General features: G+C 43.8%; 1 protein-coding gene across 1 annotated transcript in view; it reads left to right on the top strand.

Annotated features, from left to right (window-relative positions):
- Positions 1-21,173, top strand: part of LOC124777345 (dual 3',5'-cyclic-AMP and -GMP phosphodiesterase 11-like) — a 338,752-nt gene that overhangs the window by 232,444 nt on the left and 85,135 nt on the right. The window contains exons 2-3 of the mRNA XM_047252710.1: positions 6,429-6,603; positions 18,288-18,633. Of these exons, the coding sequence (XP_047108666.1) occupies positions 6,429-6,603; positions 18,288-18,633 (521 nt within the window). The remainder of the gene's footprint in view (positions 1-6,428; positions 6,604-18,287; positions 18,634-21,173) is intronic.

Raw genomic sequence — 21,173 nt, forward strand, 5'->3', positions numbered from 1 at the left:
AGGCTGCAGAATATTGCACATCTTTCTTTACTATGGTTAAAGAATTCTTGTTTAGGTGCAAATAGTTTTTCCGTCTAAGTTTCGCTGTGTGAATATGACAGTTTATTTTAAATGGGTCGATATTAACTACAGATTCTATGAGGTATCATTTGTATAGAAATGGCAGAGATAAAATCCCTTGAAGGCTGAACAGCATCCTGCACCAAACTCTTCAGCTGACCGTTCTGACTAGGAATGTCTGGGTTAATAAGTGTCTGGGTTAATAAGTGTTTGGTGACTACTCACTCCAGGTTCTATATTTTTTTTTCTTTTTAACGTCATCTAGCGAAGGTAAGAACTTCATTTTGTGACCAATCAAACTGAGCAAGTTTTGAAGAAATCACTCGTTAGTATCAGGTTGGTAGGCTTTTTAAGCCTTCGTTTTCACAGAAATTGCTGCCCTTGTGGTAACTGATAAATTATTAATACCAGCACCTAATGTGCCCAAAAAATCGGGGAAAAAACATTGTATCTGGGGAACATAATTACGTCTTCAGCATCTCACGGTCGCTTCGGGATAGAATTAAATTGAAATTTATATACTTAACCAACGAGTAACACTATTGGACCAGTGGTCGTAGGAGTCCATCACCGGTCAATCGTAGGCTTTTTCTTCTTCGCTTACCATTTCTTTCGCATGTGGCAATGTTTGTCATTGTGAAAAATGCCATATTGCACGTTAAACTACAGGTCGTCCTGAAACAGTCTGTTTCTTTGAGTCATTGGTTTCAGTGACTGGTGTGATCCGCCCGCCACGAATTCCCCTCTTGTGCGAACCTCTTGTAATGTATCCTTTGTCTGGCAGTAAACAACAGATATAAGTGGTAGAGCTAATTAAATTGCTCAGTGATAAGCAGTGCATAATAAAGGTTTGTCATTCAAAGGACACACGACAAAAGCGATAGCAAGATGTAAATATCGTCGTCTAGTTAGTAAATGACCTGTCTGATGCTGATTTAACTTCTGAAAAATAAGTATTCTTGCTGACCGCTGATTGTTTCAGGCCGTGCATGTTGCAGAACGTACAGTTGTTCGATAAGCGGATTAACCATGGAAAGTTCAACTTAATTTCCATTTCAGATAGTGATATGAAGATAATTCTGACTTCATAACATAACATAACATGCAGGTTCAATTTGAAATGAAATGTTCAAACAGCAAGATGCGTTGCGGGATCGGTCTGTTGGCTTTCGAACAATGTACGCTACCCTTACCGACATCTTTTGCTAGAATAGAAAATACACTGCATAAAAACAAACGCTAGGAATCTATAGGATACTACATTAATGGTAGATACTTTTAATAATTATGCCCAGTTAATTCAGAACAGTATAAAGTCAGTTACACATACCTACGTCTGTATTACAAGATAGAACAAGCTAAAATGAATAACGGGAAGGAGCTTCTGCCTCAACAAACTTCAACTGTTTTAACAACTGACGTGTAATGTTTTTACATATATACATTTATCTGAATTTATTCACTATTCTCTTCTTATCTTTCGCTTGGATGGGTGTACATTTTATTATGACTGTACTTATAAACGAAAAAATGACATTATTTTATCTCTTACGCTTTACTCTTTATCTCAGAGCAGTACTTGCATCCAACATCTTGGCTGAGTTTCTGAGTCGAAACGTCCGGATAGCAAAGGCATACCATTTCCAGTAAGACGATGACTGGTAAAAATAACTTTCATGTTGATGGCAGTTTTACCTTCTGTAATTGCTAACTAATAATTTTTTGTATTAAATTTTAGACTGGCTCACGTCGTTGCGTTTTTACGCTTTACTTAATTATGAACTGATACCGCCATCCATTGAAAATGCGGCGTCACAGCTTCCGCATGTCTAGAACGATTCGGTACGGCGTATCTGCTGGCGCCGCGGTGGAGGTGGAGAAACGCCCACCGGCCCAGCCGGCTGCTTGTGCGTGTCCGGTGTTGCGTACGCTACCTGCACGCACCGTCACGCACGTGCGCGCTCTCCAGCCGTGCGTGTCGTGCGGCGCCGCTATTCCCGGCTTACGCCTCGCAGTATTCAAAGTTGCACGGTCACCGCGAGGAACCGCTCTGGAAATGGGTGTGTCGCTTTCCGCGTTATTTCTGCGCGGCCGAGCGGCCGAGCAGTTTTAGCAACTCGGCGCAACGGCTTTCCGGAAAGGCCGACTACTGTGTAGCGTGGGAGGCTGGCGGCGTCGGTTTTTGTGATGCGTGAGGTGTTACTTTGCTGAGTGTTCGCTAAGGGCCCATGCCGTCTGTTGGAGCAGAGCAGGCTGCTGAATTTCACTCTCCTCTCTGCTTCTATTCCACCCCCGTCCATTGAAACGGTATTACATCTAGATCTACACCCTGTAAGCCGCTTTACATTGTGTGGAGGGGGTTAGTTCTGGCACCACTACGGATATCGTTTCACCTACGTGCGAGGACGCCCGTCTCCTAGCTCCCTAGCGCTCTGATCATTTGACGAGGTGTGTGGGAGGAAGCAGTTTTATGTCTGACACTTCTTGGAACGCACATGCTCATAATTTCGACAATAATCCTCTACAAGGTGTTCTTGTCTCATAGCTGAAGGGAGGGGAGAGAGAGTGGTGCATGAAGTACCATCTGTCACAGTCGGTAACCTGTTTTCATTAGTATATACGTGGATGTGGAACGTATTATGAAATAAGTCAGTCGTGACTGATAAAAATTTGTGTAAGTCCGGGATTCGAACTAGAATTTACTGCTTCTCGCGAGTTATCACCACAAAATTTTCAAATTTCATCCCATTACTTCGGAACACCACAACCAGAGGTTTTCCCGTCCAGCATATGGAACGGACACGGATGAGGAGAACTGATTTGGTGGAAGACGATGGTATCCCCTGCCGCTGGGATGTATAGCTACTGAATAAAATGAAATGAAAGGAGTCAGTGTGGAGTAAATGAATAATATGAGGCACGGAAATAAGCGGGAATAGGCGTCCACATTCCATTATCACCGTGTTACGACTCTGTTATGCGTCATGGGAAGTTATTTTCAAAAATTGTTTCGCCGTTGCTTCAGCCACGGAAGATATAAGACGGCACATTCATCAGTTACAGTGTACTTGTATTACCCCTCTGCTAGTGCAGCCCAGAAGAAGACACTAATCGTATTATCCTCGGCTGTGCTCTACCATCACAAGGAACAACATGTTTACTACAGCGTGTAATGAGTAATGCAGTGTGGACAACATCAGTTCCCCACTAATTTAAAGACAATGTGGTGTTACAGACACGTCATCTATTTCGCCACTGGGGAAATAACGTAATTTTTTTAACTGTTTACCCTGGACCACACACACACACACACACACACACACACACACACACACACACACACACAGAGAGAGAGAGAGAGAGAGAGAGAGAGAGAGAGAGAGAGAGAGAGAGAGAGAGAATAAATAAATGTGAATCTACATTACACTTTTATTTTGCGTATGATTTCCATTTTAATGTTTTAAAAGTTAGCTGAACGTATCATGTCCAGAGGGGAGAAATACCCTTGTACATTGCTTCAAGCGGTATGATAACGTTACCGGCAAGGTCACTTGAGTACTTAATATTTGGGACGGGAACATACACGCACTGTGACGGAAATTATCGATATTAAGGAGTTCGTGGCCTCTAGTGCTGTGTCGCTAAAATGTCACCTACGGAAAACATTGAGTTACTACCTCTGGCAAGGTTGTTCTTATGAGCTAGAGTTTGTGTAGTAGTGGACAATCGAACTTCGAAACTGGCAGCAGTAAACTGACGAAAAACCGAGTATGTGGACTGTCTGCAACTTTTCATATTTGGTTGAACGTGAAGCCCTACGAAGTAACACGGTGTCTGCACTAGCAGAACAACAAGGATTAGTTCTTGCGAACTGGTGTTTCGATCACATCTAAGAACTGGCGGCACTCTTAGTGTGAACGTGAAAGCAGTGTCATCACAGTAAATCGGAAGACATATCGTTAACATAACGCGTGTGTTCATTGGAAAACATTAATTGTCAGTCGTTAATTCGAATAGCTCACGTGTCGTTGAAATACCGCGAGTAGTAATCAGGGAGGAAAAACCAATAAGTATTCGTGCCATAATGCGTGAATTAAGTATCATTTCTCGCAAGCAGAGTGTCAACATAATACATGCGTTAGAAGATAGTTGTGGAAGAACTGTGGGCGTGAATTCTGCAAATCGATTATCCCATAGAAACCGCAATCAAGATGGGACAGGCGATTAAACTTGAAACGCCTACGATGCAAGGAAGTTCTGTGACAGTCTGTGTTGTGCGGTCTATGGCGGTTTTCCCTCGCTTGTAACGGGCGTGGTAATGCTCGCTCTTGTTGAAACTTGACAGTAGTTGGTGCAGACGAGCTCAGGTATGACCGCTGCATTGATATTGTTACTCTACTGCTTTCCTTTCCTGGTATTGATGACGATTCTGTTATTGTCACTCGTCATTCACTGTGCTATTACATCTTCGTGGATTCTTCCAGAAACTTAATAGTGGAACAGTGCACTCACGTGCAAGGACAACAGTACTAACGATATGATGAATTAATACGAAATTTATAGAATTTACTGATTTTTCCGGAGTTAACAGACGTGTTCGAAACATCTCAAATCTTAAGAGATTCGAATTAGGACACTTGTAGTAATAGACGGTGCACTTGCTCTCGAAATGTCAGATGATAGGTTAGAGTTTTTAGCTGTCTTCGGAAGGTGGTACCTGGAAGACATGTAATAAAAGCAAAGTAGCGTGAGGCCCCTATGGCTGAGTTTAGTTAACATTTGTGCAGTGGAACTGACGTGCCAGTGTTTGGACTCGAGGCATACTGCTTATTGGTACTGTTTAAGTTCAAGGACATTTTGTTGTTGTTTCAATGAAGAGCAGTTTCCTTTAACAAGAAACACTTTCCTTCTCTAAAAACACGTCTTTGTTTTATTTACCGCCGGCCGGGGTGTCAGAGCGGTTCTAGGCGCTACAGACTGGAACCGTGCGACCGCTACGATCGCAGGTTCGAATCCTGCCTTGGGCATGGATGTGTGTGATGTCCTTAGGTTAGTTAGGTTTAAGTAGTTCTAAATTATAGGGGACTGATGACGTCAGATGTTAAGTCCCATAGTGCTCAGAGCCATTTTTTTATTTACCACGTGTAGAGTTAACAGTCTGTAAAAAATCTCTTTAATGCGTTGTAAATGTTTCTTTCATCGCATAGATGATGGAATTGTTGTTTTGTTGCTGTTTTTCAGCAACTCTGTTCAAATTGTTCAAATGGCTCTAAGCTTAATGGGACTTAGCATCTGAGGTCATCAGTCCCCTAGAACTTAGTACTACTTAAACCTAACTAACCTAAGGACATCACACACAACCATGCCCGAGGCAGGATTCGAACCTGCGACCGTAGCAGCAGCGCGGTTTCGGACTGAGGCGCCTAGAACCGCTCAGCCACAGGGGCCGGCAGCAACTGTGTGCGCTCATGCAGGAATTTAGTAAGCGCTTCAGTGATCGGTCTCGTGGAGTCAAGGAATCGTCTATTTCGTATGACAAGGAAGTGAGGAGGTAAAAATTTTGGGGGGACACCATACTTGATTCCAGTAAGCAGATTCAAAAGGATACAGGCTGCAGTATTTGTGCAGAGACTGAAGGAACAACACCAACAGTAGGACAACATTCTCCCTCGGAAACTAGTTGTAGAAGTTCAAAGACGCGAGTGCTGTATCCTTCCTCGCTAATCTACTGCGCGTAACTCCTTAAGAGGCAACATTCCTGTTCGGTGCTCGTCACAGCAGAATGTCACTCACACGCATTTCCAGAAGACCGCATTCCTGTGACGTCGGCATTGCTGTCTTGCAGGTGTTCCTCTCGGCGTACTGCTGCGAATCTCGCCACCGCGCTGACACGCTCATCTGTCCTGTTGAACAGGTGCCTTCCCGTTTCCGCATTTCAGAGCGTCAGAGCATGCAGTGCCGTGATTCGCTGTTTGCGTGGGCGACTGTGATGTGACACTCTGTTCCGCGCAGTGCTCTAGTCGCGTTTGCTTGGCCACTTACACTGGTTAGTTGTATGCTGTCCAGGTGGGGACCTCGGACTTAGCAAGCTAGGTTATTTACTTTTCAGTTTCTTTTAAACTTGTAAACATAAATGACCTTCACTCTTTTACAATAATTCGAACCATTAGTTGAGGAAGAGATTCTTAGTTCCTGTTGATGTTGTTGCGGATTTCGTTCCGAAGACCAGTTTCGTGCATCTCTCCATTCTTGCTTACTCTTTGCAAGCCTCTTTCTACCCGCGTAGCTATTGCAGCCTACTCCACTTGAACCTGGTTGAGTATCTGGAGTTGGCTGGCGCCTGACGGGAGTGTGGTGTGTTGTTGCAGGCCTGCACCTGCGCACGGCGGCCGAGGAGACGAGGATGACGGCGGAGACGGCGCCCAGCGCGGTGGCGCCGCCGGGCGCCGAGGCGGCCAAGCAGCAGTACTACGACCCCGAGTACGCGCGCATGGAGGCCTGGCTCGACGAGCACCCGGACTTCGCGCACGACTACTTCCTGCGGTCAGTACTGCCGGCTGCCGGCCACGCCACCACTCTAAACGTGCCACGAAAAGCGTCGTTCTGTTGGGTCATAGAAAGACAGAAGAATGTTTTGTATAGACCTTGGGCTAGGTAGGGCAACGGCGGGTATTATGGGCCATTTAAGGAAAAACGTAAATTACAAAATATATTTATATACGAACATGGTATCTGTTCTTCCGTACATGTCCGAAAGAACAGATACCATCGGTGACCATGCAGCTCGTTAGAATGAAATTACAACCCTTAGCTGCTTACAGACGTTGACATATGTCAACGGGGACAGATGAAAATGTGTCCCCCGACCGGGACTCGAACCCGGGATCTCCTGGTTACGTGGCAGACGCTCTATCCATCTGAGCCACCGAGGACACAGAGGATAGTGCGACTGCAGGGATTTATATCTGGCACGCGTCCCGCGAGACCCACGTTCTCAACGTCTTGTCCCGCAGTACATTTGTAGTTCCCCGCCCATTATACTCATTACTCACGGCGCGTTGCCGATTCCCGTAAGAATTCGGGCACTGTTTGTGCATCCGCACAGGTTGCAGGAGATCCCGGGCTCGAGTCCCGGTAGGGGCACACCTTTTCATCTGTCCCCGTTGACATATGTCAACATATGTAAGCAGATATATATATAGTTAAGGCTCACCGGCCACTTGACCATCTTTTTCTTCTGTGCGGATGCACAAACAGTGCCCGAACTCTTACGGGAATCGGCAACGCGCCGCGAGTAATGAGTATAGTGGGCAGCGGCACTACAAATGTAGTGCGGGACAATACGTTGAGAATGTGAGTCTCGCTGGTGGCGTGCCAGAGATAAATCCCTGCAGTCGCACTATCCTCTGTGTCGTCGGTGGCTCAGATGGATAGAGCGTCTGCCATGTAAGCAGGAGATCCCGGGTTGGAGTCCCGGTCGGGGCACACATTTTCATCTGTCCCCATTGACATATGCCAACGTCTGTAAGCAGCTAAGGATTGTAATGTCATAGCAATTTCACAAAATATATTTCTAGCTTAACTCAGTTACGAGCGAAAAAATCATATTTTCAACTTCTTTCCTCTATGTATGTTTTTGGATAGGGTCCAACTTAAGAAAAACACAATTTTGTTTTTTAACCGAAACATGTTTCACTACAGTTGCTGCATCTTCAGTGGGCTTTTATTTTCCATCTGTTAAAGATAAAGAGTGTTCTTTGTTCTTTCTATACATGTATCTACTAGTTTTTAAATCATAATTACAGATATTTGAAAAAACACATAAATTACGAATTCATACCTTTTAGCACATGATGCGGTTTTTCTGATGTGTTGTGTTTCCACAGTAACTGTTTTGTCGAACAGGTTGTCATCTGCAACCACTTGTACCTTAAAGTAGACACATTGTGTGAGCCAAAACTATGATTTGAAAACTTATTTCTATGCCTGAAATTATTTAATTCTATGTGTGTGTCTATTAACATAATGCTTCGCTTACATTTTCCTTTTAATCATCTTCATCATTGTCAAACAGTTTATACTGAGTTGACACTGTCACTGTAACTGTTTCACTGCTTTACCAGCTGTAAAAACAAACATGGCTGGCAGTGGAACAGTTGAAGGTGTTCCTGGCAGTTGTTCTGAATCTTTCAGAGGTGTCTGTGATTATTTTTCTTTTGTATGTGTATGTGTGTGTGTGAAAAGGAAGAGGAAGAGAGAGTGAGGGCTGTCACCCCTCACTCTCTCCCTTTTCACACACACACACACACACACACACACACACACACCTAAAAAAAAGAAAATCCCTAAACCTACTGTCACCCCCTCTCTCTCTCTCTCCTCCCCCCCCTCCACATTTACACACACACACACACACACACACACACACACACACACACACACACACACACACACAAAAACAAACACACAAACAAAAGAAAATCACAGACACCTCTGAAAGGTTCAGAACAACCGCCAGGTGGAGGAACACCTTCAGCTGTTCCACTGCCCGCCATGTTTGTTTTTACAGCTGGTAAAGCAGTGAAACAGTGACAGCGACAGTGCCAGTGACAACTCAGTGTATAGTGTTTGACAGTGATTAAGATGATTAAAAGGAAAATGTAAGTGAAACATTATGTAAATAGATACACACATAGAATTAAATAATTTCAGGCATGTAAATAACAAGCTTTCAAATTGTAATTTTGGCTCAAACAATTTGTCTGCTTTAAGGTACAAGTGGTTGCAGATCACAAACTGTGCAACAAAACAGTTACTGTAGAAACACAACACATCAGAGAAACCACACCATGTGGTAAAAAGGTATGAATTCGTAATTTGTTTTTTTTTCAAATATCTGTAATTATGATTTAAAAACCAATAGCTACATGTATACAAACAACAAAGAACACTCTTTATCTTTAACAGATGGAAAATAAAAACCCACTGAATTGCTGCAACTGCAGTGAAACATGTTTGGGTTAAAAAACAAAATTGTGTTTTGCTAAAGGTGGACCCTATCCAAAAACATACATATTGTTAAAGCGAACACGGAAGGAAAGAGCTTCAACCCCAAGTCGATTATTCTTTTCTCTAAGTAATAAAAATATAATTAGCATCTTATGAAGGGAACATAACAGAAAATGTAATTAGAATTAACCTTGCATTTTGGGAATTTTAAAAATTGGCGGGTAGTATGGGCCACACAAATATGATTATGTTTATAAACTAAAAACATTGTTTTGAATAAGAGTTTTATTGTTTAATACTATACACAATGTATAACATATTATAGCTCATTTACCCTATGATTTGTTTAGCTTCCGGAGATCACAAAAGTAAAAAAGTAAGTTGTCAATGTTCGCACGGATGTCATGTGCCCAGCCTTCACACTTGTTGCACTGAATCCAGTTTTCCTCATAACTTTCTCCATGCACAATACATTTTACATCTACAACGTCTTGAGAAGTGCTCGGTGTAGGACTGCCATTACGAAAAATTTTGATTTGATCATTTTTCTTCATATTATTGATCATCGTTTGTTCTTTTTTCGAAAATTTCATTTATCTCTTTCTGTTGTGCTTTTTTCTTTTGCTCTTCTGATACTTCCTTGTTACTCAGCATATTTTTTATTGGAGTTGAAGTCAATATTTCCCTTCTTTCTGCCTTTTTTTCCGACATGTCAACCTCTTTTCTCTGCAGAAGGGCAAAGGCGACACCTCTTTTGAAACACTTGCAAAATCGGAATGTTCACTTGAGTGTAGTGCATTGAAGGAAGTGGTGGTCTCTCCAGAAGTGATTGTAGATTTTGCCTGGGAAGCAAGTTGAGGGAGTTCTTTCTTAAATGTTGGCACAGTACCTTTTTTTTGAAGAGGAAGAAGAAGAAGAAGAAAACGAGTTCCGTGGCCCATACCACCCGAATGTTGCATGGCCCGTAGGCCTACTACCCGACTCACACTGATACGAAAACGTCGTAGTAGGCGAAAAATTGTTAGAGCAAACGAAATGCAATAATGCAGAGTGATGTTAAAAAGTATTCGAGGCAACAGCTCGTAGGAGCACAAACAGACAATAAGCACTCACAGACGATACGACACTGGGAATCAAACTAACTCTCTGCACATGGCGAAATGGCGCTGGCAGCAAAGATTACACTGTGTACCGTGCTGCTTTCTAGTAGTGAATAGCTGAAATACCAACTGGCCCACACTACCCGCCATTCCCTTGCCGTTTGTATACCCAGCAGAGCGATCATGTAACTATAACTAACCTACAGTACAGTGTCAAATATTCAGTGTTACGCACTTCCTCCAGCTTAGACCAATGAAGCAAATCGGTTGGTTCTTTTGAGGTGACGAGGCATATGACAGCGACATTCTCGTATACAGATGACTGTACTATCCGTACGCAATGTTTAGAAGGGCAGTGCATTGGCTAAACTCTCATTTTTCTCAGGTGATTCATGTGAAACGTTGACCGGCTTGATTATGGCTGCACGACGGAAATTACAAGACTTTGAACGTGGAGTGGTAGGTGGATCTAGACGCACGGGACAATCTGTTTCGGAAATCGTTAGGGGATTCAGTATTCCGAGATCAAGAGTGTGCCGAGAATAGCAAATTTCAGACATTACCTCTCACCACGGAAAACGTAGTATGGATGGCTATAGACACAGCATGGCTCAGTATTTCTGCAGGGGACTTTCAACGATTTGTGGGAGCCATACCACATCGAGTTGCAGCACTACATCGAGGAAAGGGTGGTTCGTCACGATGTTTAGGAGGTATCCCATGACTGTTGCACCTCAGTGTATGTGGTCTGCCTTAAGAAGCTTATGGAGACACCTATTAGTTCATAGGCGGTACATGAGAAAACCTGAAAACCATGGTTATTGGCTAGCAAAACCGAACCGCGATTTCCAAGACGGCTACGCACAGCAAATGACTGAAATTTTTTCGATATATTCCTAAATCCCTACATCGAAAAACTGAAAATTTTCTTGATATTTCCGAAGTACATAGTTTCAAAGTTAACCTATTTGTGCGCGTAAAATACGCACGTAATATGCGATGTAAGGCGAAAACGTAGTTTATAAATGCGTAGCACGGAGAAGTGTGCTGTAAAGTGCCTCTATTACCATCGGAAGGGTTCTGTAGTACTGAAGCACGTGCAAAATTTTTGTCCACGTTAAGTCCGTTCTGAGGTGTAAAATTAGCTTTCATTTCTATTTCACTTAAGTAAACTAACATCCTACCTAACTATAAGGCTCTTTTCATATGAGTGACTTGCTCTCCTGTAACGGGGGAAAGAAGGGAACCAGCCGAAAAATGGTCCTATCGGAGCACAAAAAAAGGCTAATATGTTCCAGTTTTTAAAGACTGTGACTGGAAAATGGGATATCACTTGCCTCATTCTGTCTTCCTCAGCACCTTTAAAAATGTTCGCAAAAATTTTGGTATGCCAACGTAGTCGCGCTTTTGTATGCTGAGAGCCATCGGAGACAGTGACAGTGGGAAAGAAACGGAAAACTAATAAATACTGGAAGATAGTAGACAGTGTCGTACAGGAAGAACGAAGGAGACAGTGACAGTGTGAGAGAAAGAGAGGGACACAGAGGCCGTGGAAAGCAGTTGACTGTACCAGAACAGTGTTAGGAAAGGAGTGAAAAGACAGTGACAGCGGGAGAAGAATAAAGAGAAGGAGAATGTGAAAGTGAGTGAGATCCATTGATAATGAGTGAGAATCTGTGTATGACAGTGACAACGAGGAAGAGAAGATAGTGACAGTGAGAACAGATCGCAGAAATGGGAAGAAATGGATGAGATAGTAGTAATAATAGAGAGACACTGACAGTGAGAGGAGACAGTAGTAGGACGGGATGAAGTGTAAGCGAGTTACAGTTAGTGGAGTTTGTGAGAGTGAGATGTGAGCTGCACGTAGAAAATAGTTTGAGTATGTTTGCATTTCAAAATATTTGGGAGAATATTTAAAGGTGCTGAGGAAGGTAGAATGAGGCAGCTGGTACCCTACATTCCCGTAAGGGTCTTTTAAAACTAGAGCATATTAGCGTATATTGTGGTCAGATAGGAGCATTTTCGCTGGTGTTTCTTTACGCATCCTTATCTTCCATCTTTGTAACAAAGCTCCTATGCGAAATATACAGTACTTTCCGTTAACTCGCGTCTGCCTCTCTCGTCAAGAAGAACCACCAGTATGCAATGTGTTTTGTGTCAAGTGAATTAAATTCATTGATATGAATTATCCGAAATCAATGAGGATGAAACTAATGAATGAGCAATGATATGAAATGTCATCAGTCATAACATATCCATTACATTACAATTTTCTGAATGGTGTTCGCTAATATTTCATGTCACTGCATCTTCAATAATTTCTTGTTAGGGGCCACCGATCATTACACTTCAGTGAATTCATTTGATACTGTGTCAAGTAAGCCAGGGTCATATACAAAATCCACTCTCTCACAGGTGCTACATCTCGGTCAGAATAACAAAGTTCAAAATCGGGTTGGCATCTGGCGACTGTGTACAGCACAGAAGGTGTGACCAAACTCATGCTCTGGTTTGTTATTTGCTACGGTAGCTGTCTTATTAAGAACTAACTGTCAGTCACTTTGTTCTCCGGGGAAACCTTTGGTGACAGTGTTAGAAAGTAACTGGAGGAAACGACATTGACTGTGACATTTAGAATCGGGCCTGGAGGCGTCAGAAAGCCTCATGGTTAAGGGAACTGCTCACGAAAAGCGTGTGACATTAGACATGCATTCCATTTTTGGCATGACGTTACCAGTGTTAAACGCTTCTTCCTTTTATTGCGGTACTGTGTCACGAAGCTTATGTGAGCTAGCGATGGTTTGAACATAACCAAAAGGCAACTTAACGCTAAGCCCTCGAAATCGCTGAAGAGCTATGTCAAGACACAAGTGAGGAAGTAAACATCAGTGACACACATTTCGCTCAGTCAGATAAAGAAAGTGTAGAAAATTGTGTGTTGAAATGAGTAGACGATGCATAAATACCAGAGTCATCAAACATCAACGGTAGTGCAGGTTGTGACAAGTGGAGAAATTGGCCGTGGCAGAGCACCCGTTGTCTTAGAACAATCACGTTACAAAATTCGCCTACACGCAGGTTCTCGCTGCGGAGAAGAGATATCACGCCAGCTTGTTCAGATAAGTCACTGAAATCCATAAATACAGCAGTTTCGTAAGGAAGAAGAATTCGTCATGGTAAACAGATACTGGACTGCTGTGCTGCAACGAACGACCGTTTTGCATGTAACGTGGGGAGAACCGCAGTCTCATCTCCAATCCGCCACCAGCAATGGAGAGTGGATCTTTGACAATGCAACCTCTCGTGCTAGCAAAACGTCAACAGAAGTCATTAAACAAAAATCGGCCAAAGATCCCGAGATGAAAGCCAACTGGCATTAGGTGAAAGAGTGACAGCGCATGTCGCAGCAGTTCTGTAAACAAACAACAGTTGGACAGTGTTGTAAGAATGGAATAACGCAGCGTCCTAGATGGAACTGCAACGAAACGAAATAATTTGTGTGCTGTGAAAACTGAAAAAAAAAAAATCGATACGAAATTTGACGGTGTACCATCTATTAAACGGAGCCGTCATGTGCTTTCTGCTCTCTAATTGGAAGGAAACCTTGCTTAAAGTGGCGATCAAGCTTTAAATTTCAGCTCAATTGAATTGATTATTTTCCTACATCAAATTATTATTCTTTGTTTAAAACAGATTCAAATAAGGTTCCAATTTCTGCTTTATTCCCCTCCTAGTGCAAAGAATTTTTTTGCGGTAAAGTTAGTTATTCTTTTGTCACCTGCAGAATGCTTGAAATGTGAGTCCGTCACTTAATATAAGAAACATTCACTAAAGAAGCTGAACATAGTCTTGGAATGCTGAGTCAAGCTATCTTCTGTGAATAACAGTATGTGGAGACTACACTGATGTTTCGTAAATCGTTTATTAGTTCCTCGTGAAGTACAAAACAAAGATATACTCATTGGTTGTCTTAAGTGACTATCACAGCTCATCAAGTTTGTTTGAAAAATAATCACAACAAGAAATTCTCACCTAAATTCACACCTGCTGCAACGTACCGCGAGTAGCGGAATCGAACTTCTTGCAGTTCGAGTGTGTATCTCATGGAGACCTCAGACTTTACTTGCGTAAATCTTATGTCTAACGTCTTTGGAGAAGAAGAAATCAAATAGCTTCGCAGTTGGTGAGCACGGCTGTCTCAGTGCAGATGTGCGTCTCTTCCTGTCTAACAACCATGAAATGTTTCATGCGGCGTTATCCGTATATTGCCTAATCTATGAGAGCCTGGTGCAGCTGGCACAGCTGAGGTCAAGTTTACAGTTCCAACAATCTCAGAAACCGGTAATCATTTCCCTGCAACGGAAATTTGCTCATTTATGTCGCATATAATCAGTAACAGCCGTTCAGTTGGAGATTGTCTCAATTGTTCCATGATGTTAAACAGTTTGTCCGATCAGAACCATATACCTACTTATTACCCACATAAATTACAAATTGTTTGCTTGGAAACTGTAAGGTGTGTCTCACAGTTATTGATTCGTAGCAGCATTTCGCAGAAAACTGGTAGCGACATGATTTCTCATCTGGTTTCAGCCGCCGTACCTCGTTTGTATACATAAGCAGGCGATTTCGAGGTGCTTAGTGAAAAGTCGCCAACAGGATCTGGAGGTACTAGGAAAAGCAGAGAGAAGCCTTTCATCGATCTGTTGGTGTATGTTCAGTAGACTTTGTTATTGTGCTCACTGGATACACTTCCAAAAATACGTTACCAGTGAACAGAACTTTACTTTCCCGTTTCTATAGATTATTTGCACCACTTGCTGGCTTCAGTTTCACACGTTGAAACTTTGCCTCTTACCGCCATGGTGGACCTAAATGCTGAGAACTAAAATGTGAACGGAGCTGGCATGAACAAATCGCGGTCCTTTGGTGTCGGGAGCGAAGCGGATAAATCCTGGCGGAAATTCGACTCCTTATACAACTGTTAAATGCTAAACAACAACAATAATAATAATGTCTATATCAAACAACCAGGGAATATAGTGAAGTAAATAGGCAGTGAGACCCGGAAGTGTGAAAATAAATTACTGAATGAGCTATGCCAAAAAAATATCAACGCTTTTAGACCTGTGAATATACTGAAATTTTAAGAACCATATGAAATCCCCACCTCCTCTGTTTTGAAAAGAAAGATAGTCATAAGGAAGTCAAATGAAGAAAATGGTTAAATCCTTATTGAATACTTGCTAAATTAGTGAATACTAATTAATCCAGTCAGAACTGAAACAGTCGAAGGATCAAAGCCTCCTGCACTAGGTTGCAATGAGATAAAAAACAACAGTCACTGACAAAAGAACAACAAAGCTAATAGAGAAGACTCTATAATAGCAGAATTCTGGAAGCTTGTACATAAAGAAGCAGTAGACGTTTTACGTTAAATCAAAGGAAACATATGGGCGAAAGAAGAACCAGAAGATGACTAGAAATTAGTGTTGATTAATCCTCTGCGTAAGAAGGCCAACACTACGGAAATGAATGTTATCGTGGTATCACTTTATTTTCGGCAACGTGCAAGATTCTGTTACTATCCATCTTTAAAACAGGTAGAATGATAAGTTTAGCATAAACCTGGAAGATATCAAGGAGGATTCCTAAAAGCCGGTCGACAGCATAACAAATACTGAATCTCTAAACAATAATAAGATATTATACGCTGAAAGATAAACAACATGTATTTATTTTTGTATAGGCCTGTTTTAGAAGTGTGGCCCTATCGACCTTAATATCCTTCATAACGTACTGGCAGGATTGGGATTTGTTGAAGAACTAAAAGTATAAATCATGTGGCTGGTAAAATATTGTACACTTTCGGTGTATAACACTTGCTGTAGGGATTTTGTATGTATGTATGTATGTATGTATGTCTGTATGTTTTTATTTAATCCTCCAGTTGTTGATCACCATCTCCCAAAATTGCAAATGTGTTCCAGTACTGGTTCAAATGTTGTATTAAATTAATTCAGATTTATATGAGTTGCGCTGTAGTACTGTGCTCGCCTGATTATATTGAAATAGGTTGTTATTCTGAAAGTGTGAATAAAAGTGAAATACCACCGTGAACATATGAAATGTAATCGTTATTAACAGACATTCCGTCTGTGTTAGGCAGCTGTGGCTGTTTCAATAAGTCAACGTGTTCTACTAGCTGCTGTACAAGAACGATCCAGAAGGCCAAATGTACTCGCGCCGTTCCAGACCTTGCTGTGTGCTGCGAATCTACATCTTTATCTGTTCTCGACAAGACAAAATGCGGTGTGCGGCGGATGGTACTTTGGCTTCACTATTTTCTGCCGCCACACCCCACACCCTTCCCACCTTTTTCATGCCCCATTTGCGAAAAGCGTGTGGGAAGAGAGACTGTCGGCAAAGCTTCGTTTCAGCTCTAATTTCCTCATTGTTACCATTTCACATGACGTACACGTAAGCAAGTAATGTGTTATCCTATCTTACCGTAATATATTAGTAGGGTGGGTTGGCCTTTTCAGCCGCTTCCCAAGGTCATAAGCATCCTAATTAACCGAAGCCATTAACGACCATTACGCAGTCGAAGGCTGTCAACAGCTCATTTGCCACTACTACCCAAGGTCTCATGACGTCACAGTATTTCATAACAGCGCTTAAGCTCTGGAGCCCCAAGGCCTTGGGTTCAAACCCCGGCATGTCTAGTGTAGAGCTCTAAGCTTCATAGCCTCATGGCCTTGGGGCGTTGTTGTGAAATTGCACAAAAATTAAGCTGTTTATAGATGTAGGGGGTTAAACCCAGCTCAAGGCCTTTGTGCTCTGAAGCTTAGAGAACTTAGCACAATTGCATAGAACTCTACAGTGGACATTAGTTTGAAATTTTGATTAAATTACGCGAAAATTAAACTGTTTGCAAGTGCCAGGGGCTGAGATCGGAACCGTGAGACTCCATAGCTTGCTCGTTGTTGTGAAATAGTGTGACGTCATATGAACCTTGACAGTCTTAAGGCAACCGTCGATTGCATAGTGGTTGTTTATGATCTCAGTTAATTAGTATGTTTATGTCCTTGCGGAGCGACTGAAACGGCCATCCCATCCTACGCACATTCTCTTGGAATACTAATCCAATCTGGTAAGGGGAGTAGACTGGTGAACACTACTGAAGACTCGGTCGAACAAGTATTTTGTAAACCACTTTTTCGTGCAAGAATTACATTTCCTGTTCATAGAACTTTTTTTATGTAGTCATTCCTCTTAGGTCGCTCCGGATGGTTAGTCCTGGGTATTTTGCCGTAGTTACTCTTTCTAGTGATTTACCCGCCAGAGTAGCCGAGAGCGCTAACGCGCTGCTTCCTGGACTCGGGTAGGCGCGCCGGGCCGGATCGAATCCGCCCGGCGGATTGACGACGAGGGCCGGTGTGCCGGCCAGCCTGGATGTGGTTTTTAGGCGGTTTTCCACATCCCGCTAGGTGAATACCGGGCTGGTCCCCACGTTCCGCCTCAGTTACACGCGTCGCAGACATTTGAACCACGTCCGCACTATTTCACGATTTACACTAGACGCAGACAGTTGGGGTGCACTGATTCCGTCCTGGGGGGTACGGAGTGGCGGCAGGAAGGGCATCCGGACATCCCTAAAACTAACACTGCCAAATCTGTTGTAACCACTCCGACCCTGCGGTCGCTGCGGGACTGTGGCGTAAGCGAAAGAAAGAAAGAAAGAAAGAAAGAACTATTTCTAGTGATTTGTCACGAATGATATAAACCAACAGCAGTAGATTTCTTCGGCTATTTATGGGCAATACGTTACATTTACGTACTTTCAAGGTCAACTGCTGGTTCCTACACGGATCAAATGGACTACCGTGGCTCTGTTCGGCGGATTGTGGCCTTGCCGAAAAACCAATCGGACCGGCTGAGCCTCGTCAGGCCATCCGAGGTTCCTGACGCGAGGAGAGGTGGGGTTCGGCGCGAGGACATTTGGCCTGCTGGATCTTCGGTGTGTGGCGGCCTCGGTGTCGCACCACTAGACACGGGTTCTTAGCTGGCGAGGCAGCAGAGGTGAAGGCGCGCCCGCCTTTGGTCTGGTAATAGGAAGGCGACGCGGCAGGTGGTGGACGCGTGGCTCGTGGCGCACGCGACTCCCACGCCGAGCAGCGCCGAGACGCTGACGTCGCCGTCGCACGGGGCGCCGTCGCGCGCCGGCTCGGGCGCCACCACGCCCGTGCGCAAGATCTCGGCGCACGAGTTCGAGCGCGGCGGCCTGCTCAAGCCCATCGTCAACACCATCGACGGCACGCCCACCTTCCTGTCCGAGGAGGGCAGCGGCACCACCGTCGGCGTCTCCGGCGGCTGCATCGGCAGCACCGGCGGCCGCTCGCAGCGCCGCTCTCGCCACGAGCTCAGGCACCTCGACGAGAAGGAGCTCATCTTCGAACTCGTAAGTGCCTGCTTTTGCATGTTACAGAGAGGGGCCGGACACTGCAACCCACCGTTATCGACGACCTTCGGCCTACCTGTCGGGGGCTACTATGAAATTACTCTTGTCAAAGGACTGACACAATTTCAGAGGCTTTATTTGTCTCATACAGATGATACGATTCTATTTATGTGGTTCGCAGGAGAGCTTCTATAAAGTTTGGAAGGTAGGAGACGAGGTACTGGCAGAAGTGAAGCTGTGAGGACGGGGCGTGAGTCGTGCTTGGGTAGCTCAGATGGTAGAGCACTTGCCCGCGAAAGGCAAAGGTCCCGAGTTCGAGTCTGGGTCCGGCACACAGTTTTCATCTGCCAGGAAGTTTCAGATTATATCCGTATCTTGAAGTGTATTTATTTCAGTTGATAAGTCACAGGCAGTTTGTGAATTTAATGCATTTCAGTTTTCTCTCGTTGCTTTTACAGTAGTGTTTGCCATGTTAACCAGGACCCGTGCATATTATCTTCCGTGGCTTCGTTATAAATACAAAGAATTGCTTGTCACAGACCACCACTGCTGCGGCTGCGTAAATTGCTATCAAACCGAAGGCAACCTCTATTGCATTATAGCCCGTACAAGCACTCGAGCTAGTGATCAGTACCCGCCCGTCTAGCCTCTCTCCTCTTCAAACTGGTCGTCATCAAGCAGAGAAGACAAAGGGTGCTCGGACCCCGCTGTTGGCATTCGTAATGCCACGATCCTGTCCGCATGCCCGAAATTGCGTTCAGTGGCTGTCTGCTTCAACGAGCACTTTGGCGCCGTCGGTCCGTGGAATTCGGGTTAGCCGTTTCGTCCCCTCAGCCATTCCGGGGTCATGGCAATCTGCGGAGGCGTAGCCACAACTTAGGCAGTAGCCGTTGAATAGCCTACCATTCCCAATTGAGAGGAGATTTCACATGCAATCTTCTGTCTTCGAATGGTAGCGACGGTGTTCGTAGCAATACAGCAGACATGAACCTTGCGTCAACTCTGCAATGGCTGCTCATATTGAGAGGATACCGTAGTTGTCCTCGTGTAAATAAATCAGCTGCTGTTGCAAAGGCGTCCGCAGAAATTTGTCAGAAGAGACAAGAGTCTAAAATTGCCGTTAATAATGTAACAGATTTGGTGATTCTGAGAACGTACAGTGCCCTAAAAACTAAACTAGACGCGAATTTAGGAAAACTTGTTTTATCTCAAACGATTGATACCTGTAAATTCAATGTGTTTTTAGGAGTAGATTTCTCTGTACCGAAATTGTTATCATATTTCTTTACTACAGGATGTCCGGAAATTCCCGTTACATACTTCTAGGACTTGCACATGGGAGTGAGTAGATAATTTTCTGAATTGGAATCCATGCCCGGAAACGTACCGTTTGCGTGCTACAACCATTTGAAAACATGTTGTAACGCGACCCCTTTTACAAGTAATTTACTAGACGTGACCCAGTATACTACGTGTTTTACAATTCCACTCATTGATAACCTAAGAAATCTCCTTGGAGCAGCACAAGCACACCTGCTGACGGTGAAGGAACCCCTTTCTCGAAGCCATTACGTAATCGTGGCGCAAAGTTTGCGCAATGGAATCGGATGTTGTGGACAGCTCCGTCGTACAGAAGGATCATGTCGGCGTGTTCTCCAAACGTGTACTAAACCATGTCGCTCTAACAGTCACAGACACGTGAATGAGACTCGATCCATGCCAGAAAGGTAGGGTATACGTCATCACCCTCCACCATGATAACCCTGTTGCATACCTACCCAGCAAAAATGTTCAAATGGCTCTGAGCACTATGGGACTTAACTTCTGAGGTCATCAGTCCCCTAGAACTTAGAACTACTTAAACCTAACTAACCTAAACACATCACACACATCCATGCCCGAGACAGGATTCGAACCTGTGACCGTAGCGGTCGCGCGGCTCCAGACTGTAGCGCCTAGAACCGCTCGGCCACCTCGGCCGGCCTACCTAGCAAACATGTTTTCAAACGACTGTAGCACGGAAACGGTTCGTTTCCAAACAAGGGTTCCTATTCAAAATACTATGTACTCACTACCCTCTACAAGTCCTAGAAGATTGTAACGGGAATTTCCGGACATCCTATATATGCTAAGTGCATATTTTTATATTACTAATGTGAATAACAACATTTGGACTCAACGATATGAAATACAGCCTTTATATGATTATAGTTAACCTAAACGAGCGGGGGCTAAACGCCTCATTTGGCCTTCGATACATTTGTGGTCTTTATATGGAAAGAGGCAAAATCGCAACTAGTCGGTCCGTGCTACACGCCGCATGTCAGCTACTGTCTAGTTTGTGTTGTTTGATACACTGAGGAGTGCCGGTGTGACAAATGGCATCTTGTGATGTATCCGACGACAAATGTTCATTGTATGCAGTTCACTTCGCAATGTTCGCTCGCATACTGGTCGATATAAACTAGCACTCACTGACAGCAGCAGTCCCTTCCGTGTTAATCGTCACCTGTGCCTGTCGTTTAATGTTTTTCTACGAC

The sequence above is a fragment of the Schistocerca piceifrons genome, chromosome 2 (assembly GCF_021461385.2).
Source record: "Schistocerca piceifrons isolate TAMUIC-IGC-003096 chromosome 2, iqSchPice1.1, whole genome shotgun sequence".
Lineage (NCBI taxonomy): Eukaryota > Metazoa > Arthropoda > Insecta > Orthoptera > Acrididae > Schistocerca > Schistocerca piceifrons.